This window comes from Embiotoca jacksoni, unplaced genomic scaffold (assembly GCF_022577435.1).
Source record: "Embiotoca jacksoni isolate LCO1_2020_lvr unplaced genomic scaffold, fEmbJac1.0.p SCAF_2, whole genome shotgun sequence".
Taxonomy (NCBI): domain Eukaryota; kingdom Metazoa; phylum Chordata; class Actinopteri; family Embiotocidae; genus Embiotoca; species Embiotoca jacksoni.
In genome coordinates this window covers 16,684,846-16,709,286 of record NW_027185340.1, presented here as the reverse complement: position 1 = coordinate 16,709,286, position 24,441 = coordinate 16,684,846, and the positions used below count along the sequence as shown (strand labels likewise).

The 24,441-nt window shown below is 42.1% G+C and overlaps 1 protein-coding gene across 1 annotated transcript in view; it reads left to right on the top strand.

The window, feature by feature from the left end:
• Positions 1-24,441, top strand: part of hdac4 (histone deacetylase 4) — a 113,130-nt gene that overhangs the window by 43,737 nt on the left and 44,952 nt on the right. The window contains exons 3-7 of the mRNA XM_069154787.1: positions 16,636-16,824; positions 16,913-17,058; positions 17,752-17,902; positions 20,739-20,859; positions 22,356-22,474. Of these exons, the coding sequence (XP_069010888.1) occupies positions 16,636-16,824; positions 16,913-17,058; positions 17,752-17,902; positions 20,739-20,859; positions 22,356-22,474 (726 nt within the window). The remainder of the gene's footprint in view (positions 1-16,635; positions 16,825-16,912; positions 17,059-17,751; positions 17,903-20,738; positions 20,860-22,355; positions 22,475-24,441) is intronic.

Here is a 24,441-nt window from a genome sequence, read left to right as displayed (position 1 = left end):
AGAAATAGACAATGGTTTGCTGTCGGAGATTGTCTGTACCAGGTTTCTTAGTGGAGTGGACTTCCAAGAAGTTGGGTGTCTGCATGATTGGAAATATAAGTGGAGTTCAAGAATAGAACCAATTACTGATATGCAAGCCTATGCAAGCAGTTATGTCATCAAAAACAGACCCTTGTTTAAGTGGAATAAACTGGACAAATGCCAAGATTCTTCTTACAACTGATTATTCCCAGATCACCACCAGGATGAAGTAGAATGATTTTTCCATAGATTTTCTGAATCCTTGATATTTGACATGGCTCCACCCGGACTCATCTTTACATTACTTTACTACCTCTCTGTTTGTTTACATTATTGACTAGGCCCATGATAGACAGTCTACTATCTACACTGAGCTATCGTGCATAGGGGCGCTCTGTCTTGCGACCCATGTGATTTTAAGAGCACAAGGCACAGCGTGGTGAGCTGACATCCTTCATAAGTTCAGTTTAGCACCGCTGACGGCTAATGGTTCTCTGTCTGCTGCAAGCTTGGAGCAGACGGGGGGAAGGCATTACCATTGAGAGGGTGTAAAATATGAATGAACGGGAGTTCCCCGCTGCAGCCTGCAGCTCGAATCATCTCTCTTTGTTGCCTCGTCTGGTTTTCAGGAAGGTGTTTTGAATCCTTGATGTTTCAAGGTCTTCGTGTTAATTGCTAGAATTGAATTCTTTCGCAAATCTTGATACCTGAATTAGATCAGATATGCAGCCTCAAGCAAAGTTGATTTGTGTATTGCATTGTCTGTGTGTTTGTGCATGTGTGTATATGTGCACATGTAGATTTGTACAACAGATTACAAAACCAAATGATGTCTACTGATGTATAAAACAGTATCTGTTTTACTGCATAAACCAGCTCTTAAGCCTTTGATATCCCTTTGATATAGAGAAGAAAGAAGGAGACCAACCATATTTGTTTATATGTGTGCTGGTTTACAATGCATTATAGCATTGCCTGAGTGTGTGACTTCCTGTGCCATGACCTGAGAAGAGACACTTTCACATGGTTCAAATATTTCTCATAAACGGGGATTGCTAATATGGTTTAGATATTCATCACCATTTTTAATCAATATTCAGGCAAGTACCGAACTTTCAATAACTAACATGCATCCACATTAAAATGTTTCTGTTTTTAAAATGCAGAACTTTTGCTCTGTTAATGCAGGAGTAATTCTCATCAGCAGCATTTATCATGTAGAGTTACATTATCTTACTTTACTTATTTCACACATACAGTGGTGTTAAAAGGTGTTTGCCCCCTTTCTGATTTCCAATTTGTTTGCATGTTTGTCACACTTAAATGTTTCAGATCATCAAACAAATTTAAATATTAGTCAAAGATAACACAAGAAAACACAAAATGCAGTTTTTAAATGAAGGTTTTTATTATTAAGGGAGAAACAAAATCCAAACCTACATGGCCCTGTGTGAAAAAGTGTTTGCCCCCTCCTGTTAAAACTTAACTTAACTGTGGTTTATCACACCTGAGTTCAATTTCTCCAGCCACACCCAGGTCTGATTACTGCCACACCTGTTCTCAATCAATAAATCACTTAAATAGGACCTGCCTGACAAAGTGAAGTGGACCAAAAGATTCTCAAAAGCTAGACATCATGCCGAGATCCAAAGAAATTCAGGAACAAATGAGAAAGAAAATAATTGAGATCTATCAGTCTGGAAAAGGTTATAAAGCCATTTCTAAAGCTTTGGGACTCCAGCGAACCACAGTGAGAGCCATTATCCACAAATGGAGAAAACATGGAACAGTGGTGAACCTTCCCAGGAGTGACCAAAATTACCCCAAGAGCGCAGCGACGGCTCATCCGAGAGGTCACAAAAGACCCCACAACAACATCCAAAGAACTGCAGGCCTCACTTGCCTCAGTTAAGGTCAGTGTTCATGACTCCACCATAAGAAAGAGACTGGGCAAAAATGGCTGCATGGCAGAGTTCCAAGACGAAAACCACCGCTGAGCAAAAAGAACATTAAGGCTCGTCTCATTTTTGTCAGAAAACATCTTGATGATCCCCAAAACTTTTGGGAAAATACTCTGTGGACTGACGAGACAAAAGTTGAACTTCTTGGAAGGTGTGTGTCCCGTTACATCTGGCATAAAAGTAACACCACATTTCAGAACAAGAACATCATACCAACAGTAAAATATGGTGGTGGTAGTGTGATGGTCTGCGGCTGTTTTGCTGCTTCAGGACCTGGAAGACTTGCTGTGATAAATGGAACCATGAATTCTACCGTCTACCAAAAAGTCCTGAAGGAGAATGTCCGGCCATCTATTCGTGACCTTAACCTGAAGCGAACTTGGGTTCTGCAGCAGGACAATGATCCAAAACACACCAGCAAGTCCACCTCTGAATGGCTGAAGAAAAACAAAATGAAGACTTTGGAGTGGCCTAGTCAAAGTCCTGACCTGAATCCTATTAAGATGCTGTGGCATGACCTTAAAAAGGCGGTTCGTGCTGGAAAACCCTCCAATGTGGCTGAATTACAACAACTCTGCAAAGATGAGTAGGCCAAAATTCCTCCACAGCTGTAAAAGACTCATTGCAAGTTATCGCAAACGCTTGATTGCAGTTGTTGCTGCTAAGGGTGGCCCAACCAGTTATTAGGTTTAGGGGGCAAACACTTTTTCACACCACTGTAACTCTGAGCTCTGTGCGCAATAGCAATATCTTTCGTGTCAGACATTTTGGGGACATTTGTTAATTGTAGCTACAGAAAAGCTAATTTACACTCTCCCGCTCCATCACGAAAAACTAAGATTTGTACCGTAATGTGGAGTGTAATGTTTTTATTTCATGAAATGGAATTTAGAAAATTGGTATTAAAAAACATTTTGTTCAGGAACTGGTATCAAAGTCAAAGTACTTGTTCCAGTATTTTAATTTGATACCCATCCCTAATCAGGACAGAAATACTGTATACTATGATAAACTTGATTTGCTGGAAATTAAATTCTCAACTACTTTAACTATCGAACAACCAGATGCCTTTCTATGCGGAGTTTGCATGTTCTCCCTGTGCCTGTGTGGGTTCTCTCCGGGTGCTCCGGCTTCCTCCCACCATCCAAAGACATGCAACTCAGGTTAATTGGTGGTTCTACAAATTGTCCTTAGGTGTGAATGAGAACGTGAATGGTCTTTGTTTCCGTCTGTCTATAAGTGTTGGCCCTGCGATGGACTGGCGACCTGTCCAGGGTGAACCCTGCCTTCACCCAAAGTGAGCTGGGATAGGCTCCATCCCCCACGTGATCCTGTTCAGGATCAAGTGGGTGTAGATAATAGATGGATGGACAACCAGTTGGGAAAACAATCAGTTGTACGTCACATTTATTTTATATCACTATTGCCTGAAACCAGTTCTCCCCACTGGCAACATTGCCAGAAATATCAGTACGGTGAGGTCCAGTAACAATCTTTCGTGGTTGTAAAGCAAACCAAATAGAACAAATATTTCCTCTCCACAAAATGTTTGTCTTTTTTTAAATTTTTTTATAAACAAACTTTCTATAAAGCTCCACGTTTATCTGAGTTTAACTGGATAATTTTTCCTCTTCATGCTTCTTGTTCAGATAAAACAAACTTGAAAAATTGTTCTTTGGTTCAAGTGCTTACAAGTGGGTGACATAAGCTACCGGTGACAAGTGGTGCGTTTTGTTTTAAAAGGGTCATAAGCCAAAGTCGTTGGGAAACGCTGGCCCAATACAAGTGGTATATTGTATATATCTGGAGGAAAAAAAACACCCATAATGGTTATTCTATATACTATTGGTGCTTCTCTGCAATTTATTGACCTTCAGCCAAAACCTGTTTGTTCGTGTGCGTGTGTGTGTACGCGCGCGCGTGTGTGCGCGTGTGCTTGCAAGAGAAAGACAAAGACAACAACTCTTTAAATTTAAATCAATATTGATTTCAGTCACTTTAAGTCTTTTTTTTGTTTTGTCAATAGGATGCACATTACAATTTTGGCATTAAATATTACTAATGTAACACTTCTGCAGTACTTTATAGGAGAATTAAAGTAGGACATGAGCAGAGTACTGAAATAGTGGTGTCTCATATTCTCTGTCAGCTAATTACAAAATAGAAATTCATCGCACAACCTCAATCTGTTCTAATATGACAAAGAAAAGGTGTTGGGAAGGCATTATTGAGAACATTTTAACGACTGTTTTGAATAGAAATTTCAGATTTAGTGTCTGTATTTTGAGATTCCCCAAGATACCAGTCAATGGAAAGGAGGAGGCAAAGGCAGAGAGACGTAAAGGGGGTGGGGGGTAACAGAGAGAGAGTGAGTGAGTGGGAGTGTGTGTATTATAAATAACCCAAATCAATAATAAACGACACAGTATCTCACATATTTGGAGTCTTGTCTGGAGTCCTCTGGGGAGATGGATGAAAAAAGCAACCCCCACCCCCTCTGTCACTGTGAAGAGGAGGAGGTGGGGTACAAAAAAATAAGAGTAGCTGTCTTTTCTCCCTCTTAAGCATGAACAGTCTTGTGGTTATGGTTTTGTGTGTGCGTGTGCGTGTGCGGTATGTGTGTACATTACGAGTCGGACGCCATCCATTACTTATTAATCAGTCCTGTCTGCCTGGTTGCCACACTGTGTACTTCAGCATGCCTTGCAATCATTATGCCACATGCATTATTTAAGGCACATGTGCATGCTGACTCTGATGCAGATTGCTACACAAGCTCTTTATCTCAGATACACTCGCTTGTTGCCTATTCTGGTTCTCTCTCTCAGGCTGTTGGAAATAACTGCAAAGGCCCTCTTGTTTCTCTCAGCCATTCATTTTCAATCGTTTGTTTCTAGGTTTCATACTTTCATTCATAAAGGTTTTCACTTGATGAGCACACATGCTGTAGCCTCAGGCCCAATATATGCTCTAAGTCCCAGCACATGGTTCTATACAAACTATACTGTGTGTGTGTGTGTGTGTGTGTGTGTGTGTGTGTGTGTGTGTGTGTGTGTGTGTGTGTGTGTGTGTGTGTGGATGCAGATTTATTGTGTAGCTGGCGTTCTCGTTGTGTTGAGGACAAAGCGACAACCAGCTGGAGCGTTACCCATTGGTTGGTGAACCAAATTCAGTTTTTGGCCGTCGCCATTTTGCTAGTCAGGAACAGTTTGGAGCTAGAAGTGACCATATTTGGACGAGCTGGGGGGGGATCTGACTCGATCTGATTGGAAACCCGGCGATACTATGTCCCCGCCCACCGATAGCCGCCTCACTGCACCACAGCCCTGTCAATCAAACAGCCATGCCCCCAAAACATGGCTTTTTGAAGCTTATTTTCTCAACAATGACGGGATTATTTTCAGATGGACCGCCAGAAAACTAATAAGGACTGACTTTAGCTTACAACACCGAGATAACTCGTGGAGGATTTTTTTTTTTTCATTCGAATTTTATGAGACTAGTTGAATGGGAGTCTACGAAGCCGGAGACGTTTTTGAGGCCAACCTCTAGTGGCGCTCGGTGGTATTGCAGCGTAATGCACGTCCTCATCGGCCCCTTTTTCTCAGACCCAGAAGCTACGTGCACTTTTAGATTTTAAATTAACATTTTCCAAATGTCTTCACCTGGGCCCCACTGTTAATATTTTTTGATGAACTGACGGCTCACCGCCGCTTTCCTTTGACTCTGAACCAACGACGTCCATGCATTGATTTTCACTGCAAAGTTCAAGAGGTCTTCTTCCACTCAATTTCTCAGTCTGGTCACTGCTCTCCCTAAGGATGACTCTCCCAGTTCTAAAAATGAAAAGGTCTGTCTGTCTGTCTGTCTGTCTGTCTGTCTGTCTGTCTGTGCCATTGTGGTTTGGGATCAGTAGCATTAGCTGTTATCAGTGTCGCGGCTGCATGAAGCTTAGCTAAGCCTTTGACGTCAACACCATACAACAAAGCTGATAACGCCAACCTTTATCGCAGCCAGGTGTGTGTGTGTGTGTGTGTGTGTGTGTGTGTGTGTGTGTGTGTGTGTGTGTGTGTGTGTGCACGCGCGCGCAAAACTTGGCTTCCTGGATTCTACGCTGCACTTCAAAAATAGCTCCTGCGTACGAGCACACAGAATCAGACCACCCCGCATGCACACCTTTACGCACAAAAAACCCGAGATGTGACGTGTGTAAAAATTGTTTGCACTTTAATGATCTGACTAGTGTTTGTTCTCAGACCGACCAAATAGTTTGGTGCCTGTACAGACTCTCGTTAGATCTGTTTGACATGTAAAGGTTGAACAAATGATTTATCTGTGTTAGTTTGTACTGCTTAGTGTCATCAGATAATAACCAGTTATGACCATTATGTTAACTGATTCCAAGTAATTACAGTAAGTAAGACGGTAATGATTCTGAACGTGTTGGAACAACAAGCAAGGAGCCTGAACATTTAGTGAATTTATTATACATTGTATTGGGGCCACCTTCCTAAAGGGAAATGCTAAAACCATAACAAATGTTTTATAGGTTTTTGATCAAATCTTTTACGTGGCGCATTTCAACATTTTTTTTTTCACCCACCTCTGACTAAAGGACTAATGAAAACCTGTTCGACTAAAACCTTTCACATCGACTCATCGGGGGCAGACCTACACGTTTTGAAGTGTCAGTTGGTCTCTGGCTTAGAGGTTGTAGCTTTTGAACGTGTTTACTGTTGCATGTAAAGTACATAGCCCACTCTGACTGGTCTGTTATATTCTGACCGTGGTGTTTGATCATCTGTTCTGTGCATCTGTTCCCCATCAGAACCAAAACAAGCGCAAGTGTTTTCCTCTCTCATGCATCAGAGGACATTTTCACGAAGTTCCAACCTTCATAATCATCTAAGGATGCGCTGCACAGCACTTTTTGAGCATTTAAGTCTTTACTTCTACAGTCAATCTTCAGTCTGTTTGACTGAAAGGGAATCATAGGCTGCCATTTTTCCAAATGAGCCCTAATGTGGTCATTTTTTTCCCCACATTTACACGCTCACCAAGTAAACAACTGTTTGTTCTGCAGCCAGTCCCATCGTGCCTGTTTCTCCTCCTTCCTTTTGCCTGGATATGAGACTGCCCACTGATATGACAGCAAGACATATGTCAGGTGTCGCCCCCAGAGGAGCACTTGTCATTAGCAGACTGATTCCACTCGATGGGGGAGTCCTTCAGCTGCTTTAATAGCTCCTCATTATCATTCAGCCCAAAACGAATCATTAATATAGAACTGTGCTTTGAAAGAATTTGCAATCCTTTCTTTCGAATCACTACTTTAACTGCCTCGGTTCAGCACCTTAGATATTCCCGTGTTATTCTATATTGGTCATTTTGAGATGCTTTCCCTACATCTTGTGTGATATAAATCCTTTGACTGCAGTCTTCCTGGGTCAGAGAATTTCAAAATCTCTTTTCCAGACAGGGAAAGTCAGGAAATTTGATATTTTTTGGGGGGCCAAATCATGGAATATCAGGGAATCGTGTTTGCATGTTTAGATTGAGTGTGCCCTTTATTAAAATGTAATGTTTTCCTTGGACGTAGCAATGACATAGCTAGTTATTGTCAATGTGTATGTTTGGTAGCATGAGTGGTCACTGACAGAAATTCAAAAGGTAGCTTATTATTTTGCGAGCTAATTAGCATTATTGTTAGATAAATTCCTTGCCTCTGCAACCGGTATTTAGACATGTATTTAATTTCTTTGAATATCGGCCCAAAAGGAGAGGCATGTGTCAGCCCGTTTTTTAACAGAAATTTTGCTGTTTTTTGTCTGCTCAGCACAACAGCAGCATGTTTTTCTGTTCATTGGAGGTCATGAAATTTCAGCTTTTTAGTAAATGAAAGTCAGGGAAAAGTAACGCATTTTGACATTTGACCCTGTCACGGATTCAAATTTCTGTATTTTCTATTTAAAAATGTAGTGAAGGGATTCCAAGCCTGAAAGAAGTATGTATTGTCAAGTCTACTTCACAACAACTGTCTGTGCTGTTATGTTCCTGTTGTGTAGGAGGGTTTTAGAGGAGGACGAAGTGTGTGTGTGTGTGTGTGTGTGTGTGTGTGTGTGTGCGCGTGCGTCTTTGTGTGTGTGTGTGTGTGTGTGTGTGTGTGTGTGTGTGTGTGTGTAACAAGTAAAACACATCTAGTAACATGGGTAAGGATAACATTGAGCTCCGTTTCGTAAAAACACGTAGAGGTTGTGTATTCAAATAAGAACGTGGTCGCAATCTGATGCAGCCTGCGTCTCTGTGGGTCAGTGTGTGTGTGTGTGTGTGTGTGTGTGAGAGAGAGGGAGAGACGCTCATAAAAGGCTGAACATGCCTGAGACTGCCCCCTGATGTCACTGAGAGAGAGAGAGAGAGAGAGGGAGAGAGAGTGGGAGGGGACCAGAGGAGCAGAGAGAGAGAGAGAGAGAGAGAGAGAGAGAGAGAGAGAGAGAGAGGCAGCTGGAGGGCAGAGCTGAACACGTCAGTGAGAGAAGCGACAGAGTGAGAGACGGGAGTGTGGGAAAGACAAGGGAGGGTGAGATCTGTTCTCACTACTAGAAAAAACAAAAACAGCTCGGTGGCTGCATCTCTCTTGCAGTGGACTTTACTGTTCTTGTTCAGAGTCGCACTTTTGGCTTACAGACACACACTTTCTCTTCTCTCGCTCTCTCTCTTTCTCTCTCTCTCTCGCTCAGATACTGTACACTACACACACACACACACACACACACACACACTCACACTACCGTGCAAGAACCGGAGAGCACGGCACCACTGATGGGTAAGAGCTCTTGTTGTTATGCAAGGATCGCCGTTTAAATGGCATGTTGAGAAGTGCTGTGTGGTATGAAAAGTGTGTCGAGTTGGTTTGTGGGTTGTTGTGTCAAGGATTGTGTTGTTGTGGAGTTTATTTACTGCTTATATATGTTCACTGATTTATTGAGTGTGTGATCACATGGCATGTGTTTATATCCATTTGTTGGATACGTGTGTGTTCACTTGAGGAATGCATGTATGTATGTGTGTGTGTGTGTGTGTACATGTTGATTAGCCGTGTGGGCGTGCGGCTTTGAGTAGTGACAGTGTTTATTGAATGGTACTGATGTATGGAGGCTCGCTCAGCACCACTCAGCGCAGCCTTTAACTGAATGGAGCAGATGGCAGTGACTGAGTCTGTCCCTCCACACGGTCTATTGTGTACAAGTTGCATTTGCATTGATGCCTCTGTGAGTGTGTACCGGTGCGCACGAATTTGTATGAAAGTTAAAACACAGTTTCAATAATACGGCTGAGCACTTGGAAAATAAATACTTGTTTTTAATGTTTTTACAGAAGTAAATACAGTTTTGTTATGTAATCAAACATTTTTGGAGTGTCTTTACTCTTCTAAAGAGTAAACGGTTATTTTCTAGATTAAATTGCTTTGCCAGATAAAATGTTTTGCCCTTTAAAATGATAAAAAAAAAAAAAGAGTTTAATTTGTATATTTAACTATTCTACATGTCCTCTCTCTGTCTTGGATTGTGTCTGATATCCCAGCTCCAACAGTTAAAAGCACAGTGCTGTGAGAAAGCCAGTAGCTCTTTGAAAAGTAGGGAAGGTTTTGATTTCCCACATGAAAACAAGCTAGACTTAAATCATTCTTTAAATGACTGGATTAGGCACTCTTTTGATTGTTTGATCCACTGGAGTCAGTCTGTGTGAACACGGAGCTGAACTGTCATCATAGAAACCAAAAAGAGGACAAAGGAGGTGCTGCACACCACAACAAACTGCCATGCTGCGGGGACAAGCAATGAGACATACATCAACACACACACCCATCCCAGACTTGAGCATCATGCACATGCAGGCTATTTGTTGAATTACTTGCTTACCATCATTGGTTCTCCCTCCACTTCAAGCCCCACCCCCTTTCTCCCCTGTCCAACCAACCGCTGGCCGCAATCCCACCAGTCGCCATGGTGTTTGCCTCCCTCCTCTGCGAGCACCTGTGTCTGTGGCGCTCACGACAGGGTGACATTATGTCAGCGATTACTATTCATTCTTAATCTGCACGGTTTACACCGATGTCACCGGTGCGTGACTATTTTTTTTGTATTTTTTGTGGAGATTTTTTTTTATTTTATTTTTTTTAATCACACACAGTCACTGTTGATATTTGCTCATTATATTTGAATTGTGAATGAGCGTGCACGTTCAGTCTCTCCTAAAACTGTGACTAAACATGCATGGGGGGGGGGCCTTCTTTTGAGTGCCTCGGATGCCCGGTGGGGCGAGGAACTCCCCCTGGGAATCCTGCTCTATAAATAACTCCTGTCTGTGTGATCCATAATCTTAGCCTGATCACAATGAGGGGAAGGAGGGAGGGAGGGGCAGAGTCACACACGGAGAGTAATGGGTGAATAGGGAAGAGGAGGCACGGCCTGACATTTCACCAGCTTTGATCGTGCCGATTTTTAAGTTAGTTCAGCCAGATTTCGCATCGTCGTGCCTTTTGTGGGGAAATATCACAACTCTGTGGGATTTTTCAGAAAGTAAACATCATTTCCTGTCTGGGATTTAACAGAGTTTATCTCACTTCCGCCCCTCACAGCTATAATGGCCGTTCATCTGTAGCTGCTGAAGATCCCCGGGCTTAAACACCTATTGAACACATTCATTAACTCTGGTCGTGAGTCATTTTTCAAATTTACATTTTAGACTTTTTATGTGACAAAAATACACCCGTAGTCCCCATAAATATATATTCACGTGGATAAAAAAAAAATAAAAAAAAATAAATCACTGCATGTGTGTGTGCGCATGTTTGTTTTAGATGTATACGTCAGCCTTTATGTTGCACTGCTCTGCCATGCCTGCAGCAGGAATTTGTGCAGTATCATGTCTGCTGCTGTCACGGTGAGTCAGCTTGTGCAACCTCTCCTCTCCTGCCGTTGGCTCAGCACCACAACCTCGTGCCACATTCACAGAGTGCTGTCCTTGTAAGCTGGGCTAATTAGCCCACAGGTGCCTGTCCCCCGTCGGGCGCTGCATGTCGACCCGTTAGTCTGCCGCTGTTGACAAAGCTTTGTTTACTATAAACACGCCTTTCCAAGGACAGGTATTCTGAGAGCTGCTGTTGCTTCTGTCACGGTGGACCTACAACTGTATGGGGATCCTTCAGAGCCATGTCAGCTGGACCGCGACACAAGTGGGTGTCTTGTGTGCGTTCCAATATTTTGATAGTCTGTTTGAGGAAAAAAAGTGGAATTTGTTTTTGTTAAACTTAAAAAAAAAAGTAAAAAAAAAAAAGACTTAATTGAAACACCATCAAACATCAGTTTTTGATAAACGAAATCCTAAAACCTTTAATTTCTAAAATGTACCCTTCTTTTGCCGCATAATGTCGGATATATTTAACCAATAAAAACATTTATTCTGGGCTCTGACATGACTTGAAATGGACACTTCTTTCTGTACTTGTAGTTCAGGTATAGTGTTGATACATAATTACATCAAGGTTATCAAAAGGTGTAAGTTGCTAAGTGCCTGTATGTGCAGCACACATCGCAATCTGTAGCCAGCAATAGCTCTCAGTGCAGTCTTAATGTGCCAGCCGGTGTGGTTAGCCTGTGAGTCGCTGGTCGGAGCAGTGATTACACCACCGGGCCTCTCTCTCTCTCTCCCTCTCTCTCTCTCCGTCTCCTTCTGTGCTGCCTTCACTCGTAGCCTCTCGGTTTGGGGATAAGTGGCTGTAATTATTATTATTATTATTATTTTTTTTTTTTTTAAGGGGGGCAGGATAATATCAGCATGTCATCGGTATCAGTTGATGAAGGCTGTAACAATCAAACATCGGCATCAGCCCGAAGAAAATGACGCTTTTTATTGTTTTATTATTGTTTGTGGCTGTTGTCCGGTCTGTCTCAGGGACAGCATCAGCCTGGCTTGTTTTAGTTTTGGATGAATCTTACAGTTTTGGTCAAAAGAAAATGTTACATAAAAATAAACATTTAATGTTTCACATAAGTGAAGCTAAAGCAGTTTTCTTATTTTGCCCAGTGAATGTGTACATTTTGAAAAGCGTTTTATTTTTTTGTCTGAATCTTCCAGTGGGGCCATAAGATTAGTAGGCTCAATAATTAATTATTCATTCTGCCACAGAAGAGACTTTTATGGCTCTGCAATTAGGTGGAAAAAAAAACTGTGTACAGAGTAATATGGACCAAAAGAGTTGGGAAATTGCCACATTGAATCCCCCCGCCCCGCCTCCCCCAAACAAAAAAACAGCTCTAGTTTTACTTTTTTAGTCAGTAAGTGACCAGCCATGTTAACAAAATAAATACATGAAAGGTTTAGGATTCATTATTGTTCCATAAGGATAAACTTATGATGTAGACATCACAGTTGTTGTTGTCATCATACACACAGCTTGCTCAGTATCCCCAAGATACGACACAGTACAACTTGTGTGTATTATATCACACGTCTAAATGCAGTAAAACACCATTTAAAAGTATGTGAAAAATTATCCAATGTCTGTGTGGACTGGTATGTTTGTCATTTTAGTTGGGTGAAGGTGCATTTTTTTTCTTTCCTTGTTTCTGTTTGATAACTTCATGCGAGTCAAAAGCTGTTGCTCAGAGGTGGATGGTGAGGTGATATGTTGGCATACTTTTAGCACTCATTTTGGCATGTGGTCTAGAGTGCATACTACTGATAAATGTGCACAGTAGTTTTGGTGGTTTTAATTAGCACAGGTACTCAACTTTATTGTTTGGCTTATGAGTCACCAAAAATGCAAATGTTTGTGTTTGATATTTTCTTATTAGCTAGTGTTACAACCGGAATTGAACGTATAGGGGACAAGGAGTTGCAAGGAGTAACACAAAAGCATTTGCAACAAAGGAACCCAAGAATGCTGAGAAAAGGGCTCAAAGACTTTAAAAGTAACAATGACAAATATTTTTTCATTGAATGGTTTAACAGCAACAAATCAACCCACAGTGAAAAAAATGGAGGCAAAGATGTGTCCCAAGTAAATAACCAAAACCCGCACAAACTAGAAAACCAAAACCTCCATTGCCCTTCAGAATCAAACAAAAAGGCAAAACTTAAGCTGTCAAGCTGGCCACAAAACAGGGGAGAAAAAGGTGGGAGAACTGGTGGAGAACCCCTACAAGGTTTCCTTTAAAGTTCCCAAAAGTTGAACAAAAGTCCTTCTAACAACCAGTCAGCCAAGACTTTGATACATAGCTGATCAAAGAGGGATCAAAAACACAGCTCAACAATAGCAGCACCAGCCCAACACACACGGCTTCAGTGGCTAAAAGGCAGGACTGGTTCAGACGGTTGATAAATGGCTCCGCTGACGATTGAAGGAAGTTCAGGTGTGCGGGCACGCAAGAAGGGTGTTTACCTGGAACACGGTCTGTGACTTCCAAGGCAAAGGAAGCTCATTAAGGTGATGTGTTGGCACCTGTGTGGTTTCATTGGCTCGCGCTATCTCTCTGTCTCATCGGCTGGTTTTTGTTTGTTTGAGCTTTCATTCCGCCTTCAACACTCGCAGACACATTTCTCACCCGTCCGTGCCTTCCACTCACCACTGACGCTACTCATCCTCACACCTCATGTTTTTTTTTGTTTTTTTTTATAGTTGGTTGATTTTACAATAAAGCTGAACATTGTCATTGCAACCTGTCTCGTCTCCCCTCCTCTTTGTCACAAGCACTGAGCCGGTTTGTGACACATACTAAACAGTATGCCAGAAAAGGATTTAGGGTCTGCCCCAATGAATAGTATGTGAAATGTAGTATGCCAAAAGTACCAGGATGTCCTGCTACATTTGGTCGTGTTTTGCAGTATGCAGGCCAGCATGCTACTCTGGCTGTTCCGACCCACAATCCTCTTCGTGGCAAAAGATACGGCACATCAACTGAGCTGCGGAGATATTTGGTGGTGCTAAGACTCCACCCACAAAATGAAGAAGAAGACATTAAAAGGAAGCGTACTCGTTCCAAATCACATCCTTTTCATTTTTACTTAAAAGTAAAAGTTGAAGGTGCATTTTTATGCCGAAACAGTATGTCCCAATTGTATACATACTGGATGCAACAGTACATACTTTTTTAAAGGGTAGCTGCTGTACGTACCAAAAAGTAAAAAGAAAAAGTATGTGATTCGGAACGCAACTAGTATCAGACAAAAAAAAAAGAGACAGCATTCTTATCAGCAAGAGGCCAGAGGAAAGTTTGATTTCTAACTTCTGTGTATGAATCAACATGTTGTAAAACTTGGCATTCTGTTGTTGCATGTGAAAGCATGGAAGCTGAATGTGTAAATTTGTCATCGTGCAGTTTTTGGGGTTGGGAGTTCATGAAAACAAAGGGCCTGTGTGAAGTCCTACTGAGAACGTCACTTGATGCAAACATGAAGAGTGTTGGTTTGAGAGCGAGTGCCAAAAGGCCTCTTCAGAGGAAATGGGGATGGCATTTGTGTCACTCACTCGAGTCCATTAATTGAGCTGACGCTTCATGCATGTTTGTCACTGTGGGACTAAAATAGCCGGGCTCCCTCTGAAAAGGGCCTCAGTATGAGAAGTGGCAAGCCGTTTGAAACTGACTGACATGGCCGATGGGTAAACACAAGGTTTTGTTTGTTTGACTTCGATGTTTACTACTCATTAGATATGTGTGCAAATGGTTAGCAGGCATGTTTGTGGAAATGCATGCGTGCACGGCCTAATGTGAGACGTGGTGGACTGAAGTTTTACCACGGTCCACCGGTAACCGCTTTGTTTGGTCAACACGGCTGACAAGCACCTACTGTTCAGAGAGAAAATGACGATCGGTGGCATCTTTAATGAGGTTGCCTTTCAATGTGGAAGTTACAAACATACAAATTTGTAGTTCAGAGGTCCAGGAATCACTTCACACGCACATGCGCACTCAGCTGCCTCGATATCCTGTAACTTACCTGTCACAATAATTGTCGATACAATCACCGGTTGAAGGATAACTTCTTAAATCTCTAAATTGAGCCTCCACCCTTACTTAATTTAATCCAAGCCTTTCAATTCTTCAAACTTCTAATGTCCAGCTCTCAAACAAGTCCTTACAAGTAGAGTTAAACTAACAGAACACGCGTGTCTGCACCAGTGAAGCACCAGCATGTCTGGCACGGCCACACCCTTCCTTCTCTCCCCCGCTGTCCTGCTGGGTGGTGTCAAGTTTCCCTCCTCGCACTGAAAAACCTGCCCGGTACCAAAGATGTCATTGGCTATCTCAGCAAGTAACTGCAAACTCCACCGCCAACCTCATTGGCCACTGGGGATGCCAGCACGTCCGTGATTGGCTGGGGATGCTGTGCACTGGTTTCAGGATTATTGATCTCTTGCAAGAAGGGGGCACGGGCACGGTGCAAGGTGGTTCTCCACAGAGCAGATATCGATCAGGGGACTGAACGATACACGGGAGGGTGTCCGTCCTTATGTCAAGAATTTATTTGGTTGCATGAATATGAAAATTGCTTCTGACCGCAAAGATTTATCTTAAGTTTTATCTTGATATCAATTTCACCTTTTAGACTGACAAAAATCAAGCCTGCAAGTACTTAGAATGAACAAAGTAGCGTGTTGATGGTGTTTGATCACAGCATGCCGTATCCCCGTTACATGTCAAGACTTTAAAGTTGGCACAGAATTTGCTTGTATTTGTTCTTGTTCCTCGGGTGTTACGTAGTGTTGTATGTTTGTGTGTAAGCTGCTGTGTTGTAGGGAAATAATCTGATTGCACCAATACCCGAGTTGTAGCATGTTGAAGCAGGGATGTTTCCTCTTTTTTTTTTTCCTCTTACTATCCATGTCTCAGCATCACAACAGGCCTTTACTACTTCTCTGGATTATTTCACAGGAAGCAGATTAAATGATTACAACAAACAGACGTTTATATTTTTTGTGTGTAATCATGAGTAAAATGGCATCGTCTGCGTTGATGGTGACAGATAAAACCTGTGTGGATTTTGGGTATATTATCATTTGTATCCACTCAAAGTCTGTGACACTTTGCACTTCCAATTAGCAGAGTTTACTGTTCATGTTCACACGTACACCCAGTGGAAACAAAACCAATTCAACGTGCGTGTCAGAAAATCCTTGGTGAAAAACTCATGTTGCGGAGGGACCGTTTCTTGCTCTCTGATGTTTGTAGGGATTTATGTAAACAGTGTATTTGGGAGGCTTCCTACACGCTCCTCTCCCACCACCAACAGAGCACAGACTGATGATCTCTGGCTTTGAAAAATCTCAGACACATGTTACGTTTCTGCTGTTTTTGCTAATGCTCTTATCCTCTGTGTACAACTCTAAAACAGACCCTTTAGTGTGCCAACATTACAAAATAAGCACGAGCAGTAGGATGATGTGTAATCCTAAGTGCAACTGTCAAGGCTGCGGCGCTCAGGCAGCTGATGTAACTATGTTTATCGGCCTGATTCGGGTCAGAGAGGACAGGGTGTTTTGACCGCTATTATTTTCTTTTTATAATAAACGCAATATTTTTGACTATAATCTAAAAATAAGTTCTATTAAGTTTCTGCCTTTTTGAAATCTTTGTTTCTCTGTCCTTTTCAGTTGATGTGAGCACAGCAGCGCTGCCCACGCAGGTGCCCCCCACCACCACAGCCATCCTTCCCATGGACCTCCGCGTAGTGGACCACTCTCACCACCACCACCACCACCAGCAGCCCCCCTTTGGTCTGCTTCGCCCGCCCCACCCGACGCCGGCCACATCCTCCGAGACGGGCCGCGGGCCTGTCATCAGTAAGTGATGATGTTTTCTGGTTGTCTTGTGGTATCTGGTGTCCGCAGATGCTCTGAGTGATGTAGCTCTTCAAAACACTTTCTGCAGGTCACCCGGAGCAGCACCTGCAGCAGGAGCTGGTGGCTCTCAAACACAAGCAGCAGCTCCAGAGGCAGCTGCTGATCGCCGAGTTTCAGAGGCAACATGAGCAGCTGTCGCGACAACATGAAGTCCAGCTGCAGGAACATATCAAGGTGAGGTGGTGAGGTAGTGGGAGGGGACGGGAGGGGATGGGGGGTCAAGTAAAGGACCTCTCCTCTCGTTTTCCGCTCGTTTCCTTTCGTTTCCTCTCCTCTCGTTTCCTCTCCTTTCGTTTCCTTTCGTTTCCTTTCCTCTCCTCTCCTCTCCTCTCCTCTGTTTGGCGGGTGAGGTAGGAGTTCTTCCTTGGATACAGCAACTGCAGGACTCAGCAGAAATGCACCTTGTGAAGGACAGGAGGAAACAAGTGCATGTGTACATTTAAGTGGGTATGGTGGTGTAATTTGATCTGGTGGCAGTATTTTGCTGCGTGGTTATCTCCATGGGAATTTTGGCCCCAGTGACTGTGTGTGTGTGTGTGTGTGTTTGTTGTGTGCGTTTATTTGTGTGCATCTCTGTTAAAAACTCCCGCTCTGGTGTTGCTACAACCACAAAGCCAGCCAACAAGGAGGAACAGTTTGGGCTGAAAATAACTCTGATACGTGTCTCCTGTCTGCTCAGTCTTTTGATCAACATGGCTGTCATTATTGAACTGCGTTGTTTTGTTTTAGAAAAGTTACCTTTGAATCCTTACATTTGACATTAGTAGCAGCTTATTGTGATGAGATATTGTGCAGCATCCTTATCGGCTGTGTCTCTTTGTACTCTTTTCTTCTTTCAATATATCCCCATGTCCTTCTCTCCACCAGCACCAGCAGGACTTACTGGCGCTCAAGCACCAACAAGAGCTGTTGGAGCATCACAGGAAGATGGAGCAACAGCGTCACGAGCAGCAGCTGGAGAAGCAGCAGCGGGAACACAAACTCCTACAGCTCAAAAACAAGGAGAGGGGACAAGAGAGTGAGTAGCAGCTGCTACAGAGAAGGATTCATAAAACAAGTGACCTACACATGAGATACTAAATTAATAGCATCATTATACGGGGCATCAAACATATGCGCTATATTAATATAATGCTTGGTCCATTGACTGTATATAAAAGTGGACGTCGATTCCGTAGACTCCCGTTCAACGAGTCTCATAAAATGATCCGTCAATTCATTTTTTCCACGAGTTATTTTGGTTTTGCTAGCTGAAGTCGCTTGTTCTGATTAGTTTTCTTGCGGCCCATCTGAAAATCCATGTTTTTGGGGGCGTGTCTGTTTGATTGACAGGTCTGTGGTGCAGTCAGGTTATAGCCATCAGTTGGCGGGACGTTGTATCGTTGGGTTTCCCATCAGAGTCAGAGCCATCACTCGCTCCTCCCCAGTCCATCCAAACAGGGTCACTTCCGGCTCCAAATTGCTCTGAACTAGCAAGATGGCTTCGGCTAAAATCGGTGGTGTCCTGAACGAGCTCTAAATGAAGCTGTCGTGTTTCAACCAGCATATATTCCCTCTCCTGTACGCTGCCAACATCTGTCGCAGCTGCGCTGAACCACTGTGTCATGTTATCACAGCAGGTGTCAGAGAGACTCGGCCCTTCCAGCCTTTCTGTCACAGCACCTGTAGTCAATACACAGCAGTCAGAGCAGCCTGACATCACACATTCACCACAGGGAGCATCACAATAAAATGGCCAAGACTAGGTTGGAGGACCAAGACACTGGAGAGGCACACATGCCCTCGGTTTTATCTTTTACTGTTGATTTAGGAGCACAATGACAGCAATAAGATAAAAACCAGGCAATTCTCTGCACTCTGATTCAATCTGTTTATTGTTATAATTTCATTTCAATTTTGTAGTTATTGTATCCACACTTTAAGGAGTCATGATGACCCATCTGCAAAGAAAATAAAACTCTCCTCAGTTGGATGCTTAAATAAGCTTTGAGACAATTGCATATTTTCCTGGCAGGAAAGAAATTACAATTAATTTATTTGAGCCAAGTAGGCTGGTTATTACATATCACGTGATCGCAATTATTTTGTAGAATTGTTAGAATCGTTTTTATTCCTTTTTGTAAAAACAGCTGGATAAAAGTAACAGAAATGTACTATTTCCATCAATCTTTCTACGTTATTGTCCACCAATTTATATCTGACTGGAACTATTTTAATGACGTGACTTGGTTGTGCCCTGTTCCTCTGCTGTGGTTTAATGGCATGAGTCGACATTTAACTTAGTTCTTCCTGTTAAAAGGGAATTTTTCCTTCCTACTGTTGGAGGTTTTTCTCCCTTAAAGGGCATTACGTGGGAATTGTTCAATTCTTGGCTTCCTCTGTATAATGTTGTAAAGTTCTGTTGTAAGGACTTTAGTGTGTTAAGTGCCCTGAAATAACCTCTGTTGTGATTTGGCGCCATATAAATAAAATGGAATTCAATTCAATTGAATTTTGAAAAATAAGACCCCAATAACTTTAAATTCTTGGATTTCCACCAAAAAGATGGCAGACAAAGGTGTTATTTATATGTTCCAGTCTTCAGTGCCAAGCTAATTGTTTTTCTTGTTCCTTTAATTGTTTTACACTACAAGTACATAAATAGAAGAAGCCACAAAAGACTTGACTGACTTTGTAAAGCAAGTTGAATTGCCTTGTTGTAGAAAGGCACTTCACCCATAAACTTGCCTTTCCGTGCAGTGCCTTAAATGCTAGTAAACTTTGTTTATCCACTTGTGGGAAAGATACATCATCATTTCATGCTGGTGTGTATATGTGCACATTTTCATGGCTGAAATACTGTAAATGGCCTGATTATAATGAGGAGAAAATGACTCACTTTCTAGGTTTATACTAATATACCGATATTCATATATTCCTATTGGCTTTTTTTGGTGGTGTAGGCTACGACATGTTAATTTCAGCACAAATCCTTTTGAATGAAATTAATGATGGAGCCACATTTAAAACCATTATTTTCCCCCAGCAAATTCCTTTTTCTCCACCACTCCGGTCTGGGCAAAGTGAGCCTTCAGTTTGACGTCTGTGGAAAAGAGCATTGGGTTGTAAACAGAAGAGGCTTTGTTAAGTACTGCACTAAATTGCATGGAAGGCAGTCTCATAAAAGCCAATTTGCTTCAGTGGCAGAGCAGACGTATTGGGATGTCAGCACTTCCAGCTGCACCATGATTTAGGGAACACGTACAGTATCAGCTGTTGTCACATTCACATACTGAATGCACCGCTTCGAGCTCGGCACATCGCCTGTTATCACTCCTGCTGTCACATCCTAATAAAAACACACCTACACTGGTTTTCCTGTTTTCTGGAAACACCTTTTGTTGTAACCACCTTTATTGCTCTCCTCACTCTGTTCCTCCTTTTCTTTTCTCACTCATCCCCGTCTCTCTCCCTAGACGATTTGTTTGTAGCTCTGAAATGAGGGTGATAATTGAGGAGAGACTGGGAGCAGAGCGAAAACTCCTGATGTGCATCTTGGAGGGTAACTCTCCTCCACCGCTGCCGTCTCAGTGGAATTACAATGAAACGGAGATGCAAGATCCTGCACGCTGCTTTTAATAGCTAGGAACCCATTACCTGTCAAAGTACGGATGGATATCCTTATAATCTTCATTGTAGGTGGAAAGATTGGACTGTCGGCACGATACAGTAAACGCTCAGAGGCACAGAAATGCAATCTTTAAAAGATGTGTTTTCATGTAGGGCAAAAGGGCTGCGTGTGTAGTGAATAAAGTTGTGTACACAAATTTAAATAAAATGTTTCTTTACTTACTGTTCGTCTGCTCTCCGTGCAGGTGCTGTCGCCAGTACAGAGGTAAAGATGCGACTTCAGGAATTTGTCCTGAACAAAAAGAAAGCTCTGGCTCAGCGAAACCTAAACCACTGTCTGCCCGGCGACCCACGCTACTGGTATGGGTGAGTGTCAGCGCCCACTTATTGCTTGGACTGCAATGCACACAACACCAGTGAAGAATGTTTGCAATATAAACGTCTCAATTCTCAAGTTTATTTCAAAATAAAATCACAATTAACATTCGTAACAGAATGTTTTTAGAGATTTGTTTTTATTTAGTTGGATTTGTATTGTGTAATCGGTACTTTATCTATGGATTCCTTTTGACTGTATGATTATCCAATTTTTTTTAAAAGGCATTTTTTTCTCAACATCAAATCATGAGCATTATATTATAAAACTAGGTAAGAATATATATATTTTTTTATATCCATAAAATGCATTCTTCCTTGTAATGTAAAATAATTAACTGCTGCTTTGGATTGTAAATATATATTTATACTCAGCATAAATACAGCTTTGTGATTAGATTTTTTTGTTTTGGGTTTAAAAGAATGATAATATCAAAGGGATTAAAGAAGAATGAATTCTATAGCTATACCTGTATTTCACAACGTTTCAGAGCAATCAGATATCATTCATATCTTCATTCATATTGTTCATTTATAATCCTTCGAGTTGTTGCCTTTCCTTATCTAAACAAACAAAAAAAAACGCCACTCTAGGCAAATATATGGCACGTAAAAGCCAGTGATGAGCGACATAAAAGTCTCTCACCATCATGGCTCTGCAAACATGGAAAACCCTGTGGTTATGAACCCCTGTTGTGTAGGCGTCTGTCACCGATGTGCTTTTGTTCGCACATCAAGTTTTCGAACATCCACATTAGCCTCTCTGAGTTTAACTACACAGAAAACGTTGAAGGCTTTTTTTTTTCCCCAAGTGTTTGTTGTCGGTGATTGACAGCTGGCTCTCTTTGAGGTGTGTTTGCGTGTGTGTATGTTTGAAGTGGGCAGATAGAGGAAGACAATGGCACCTCTCCTGCGCTTTAAATATTTGAAGAGCCTTTAAAACATTTCTGCAGAGGCAGGAGATGATTGAACAATCTCAGGACTGCACTGTGAAGCTCTCTATCACTTTTATCCCCAATTCCTGTTTCGTTAGTCTTCTCCCTGCTCCCTACCTGTTGGCATTTCTGCCATATACGTATTTCTGTCTTCATCTCTCCTCTCACCTTCTCCATTCACTGTCTCCGAGAATTTTGAACCATCCTTCAGACAGGGAACTATAGACCTCAGCCTATTTTCTGTCTGAAGGTGAGAAAAGGATAAAGGATGTTCTCGGCGCTCTCTTTTTGCCTCTTTCTTCATTCCACCCACATTGTTGTCCACACTTTGCTGTCTTTTTTAAAGTGTTGACCTTGGTGGGGGAGATAGAAGCTGTCTTTTTCACTTGTGTGTGTGTGTGTGTGTGTGTGTGTGTGTGTGTGTGTGTGTGTGTGTGTGTGTGTGTGTGTGTGTGTATTGAGCATATGGAACCAGATTTCACCTTAAAAGGACGACTGAAGTCTAATTACATGTTGTACTGAGGTATTTTATTAATTTACTTTCTTTTGTAGAAAAACCCAGCACAGCTCTTTGGACCAGAGCTCGCCCCCCCAAACGGCGTTGTCGGCGTACACCCACCCGATGCTGGGCACGTACGACTCAAAAGACGACTTCCCTCTCCGCAAAACAGGTACACAACAAAATGCTCTGCTCAGGCGTTGGTGCTTCACAACATCCTTATTCTTTGCTTGTCAACAATGAAGCACTAATTTTCCTTTTTACTACTTAAGCAACTGAAAATAAAATTGACTCATTAGGTTTCAAAGTCAGAAACCAGCAGTCAGCCACAGGAGGATTAACAGGGAGTCCTAAAATATTCTCTAAAATAAAGATATCAAAAGTTGTTTTGTGGATTTTTTTTTTTTTTTTTTTTTTTTTTTGTCATTTTAATGTAAATGGGGGGTTGGGGGGTAGAAAATAACTGAGCCAGTCCAGTTTGGAAAATTAGAAAGCTTCACAAAAATGATAGATGTGTTACAGGAGTATTTGTTGAGAATATCTGTTGGGAGTTTGTGCCAATGTCACATCTGTGTGGTTAATATGACGCTGCAGTCAGCGGTGAGTTAGCTCAGCTTAAAGACTGGAAACAGAGAAACAGCTAGCCTGGCTCTGTCCAGAGGTAGCGAAGTTGTCATATTTGTGTTAAATGTGTAAAACCAAAGTGTGGAAAGGACGACAACGAGCAAGATGTCAGGCAACCAGCAAAGATTTGAGGAGGGAATTGTTCCCAACCTGGAATTTTTTTTTAAAACAATTCCGAAATTTGGTCTTTGTTCCAAATGGCGAACTTACATATAACTTACATAACACTTACTATTTTGAGTGCATTAGTACGTGCACATGTACGGAAACACGCAGTGCGCTACGAGTACCCGGATGATGCACTCAAGGCGGTCCAAAAAATGATCGCCATCTTGGCAACGTAGCAGAAAGAGAGGGACCATCGAGGTAATGAATTTTCTAATTAAGATGTCTGAGGAAGCTGCAGCTGTTACAAAAGTTTTTATTTTTCACTAAGTACCATCATACTGCTGTTGGATTGAAGCCATCAGTGTGTTTATTGTGTGCATTTAAAGACAGGACACGAAAACACATTATTTTCTGGGTTAAATAATTATAGCTATGTTGGCGGGTGTTGCGTTCAAATGTGACAAATATTGAAGGTAAGTATAGAACGGCGGTGTACGGTTTGAAACAACACGTCTGTCGAAATTCAAATATGAAACACGTCAGAGCACTAGTTGTTAGTGTACGAAGGGAAGCACGTCATTTGGAACAGCCACAATCTTTTCCTGGTTTTGAGGTCACAATAAAAGAGCCTGAACTTGATTATTTTGGACAGTCTATTGCTGCATCATCAGGTGTCGAAAGATTTTAATGTAAGGGATTTTTTTTTTTTTTTTTGAAAGAGTCCGTTGGCTTTTTGCTCGTTTTAGACATCATTCACACAGATGTTAACTGACACATTCAGTCAAAGATATTACAGATCATTCAAAGCTACTCTTGACTACGTCTGTGAAGTGTCCTGGAAGGCACGTAAAAACCACACTTCCTGCCTTTTGGACGTATCGGAGTCTGTCCATCTGTCCATTCGAAGTGCGGCCAAGCAGTGATTATTCACTTAGCGTCAGCAGCTGCTTTGGCTGTATCGCTGGCAGCTCTCACAGCTGGAGGCCAAACTCTGTGTACTCTGCACTCTTGCCCACCTGCTGCGAGCTGGAGGCAGGAATGATTTTTCCTGGCACTCATACTCAGACTGCAAGTTTCACATTTCTTCCACACCCGGATGTAATCCGGGAAGTTTCTTTGGAGAAGTATTCACGACTTACAGAAACAGTTTGTGACATATTTTTAGAAGAACTGGTGTTCAGGATTTGAAGACATTGGTCATTATCTTTGAGACACAGACGTGGGAATGGTGACAGCACACACACACACACACACACACACACACACACACACACACACACATACATGGATGTTGAGGAGCTGCTGTGTCAATAGTGAGCAGACAAAGATCAGATTAAACCGGCTGACAGAGATATGAACTGTGTCCAATAGGAAGTGAGTGATAGTGACGGTGGTCGCCAAGGCTGT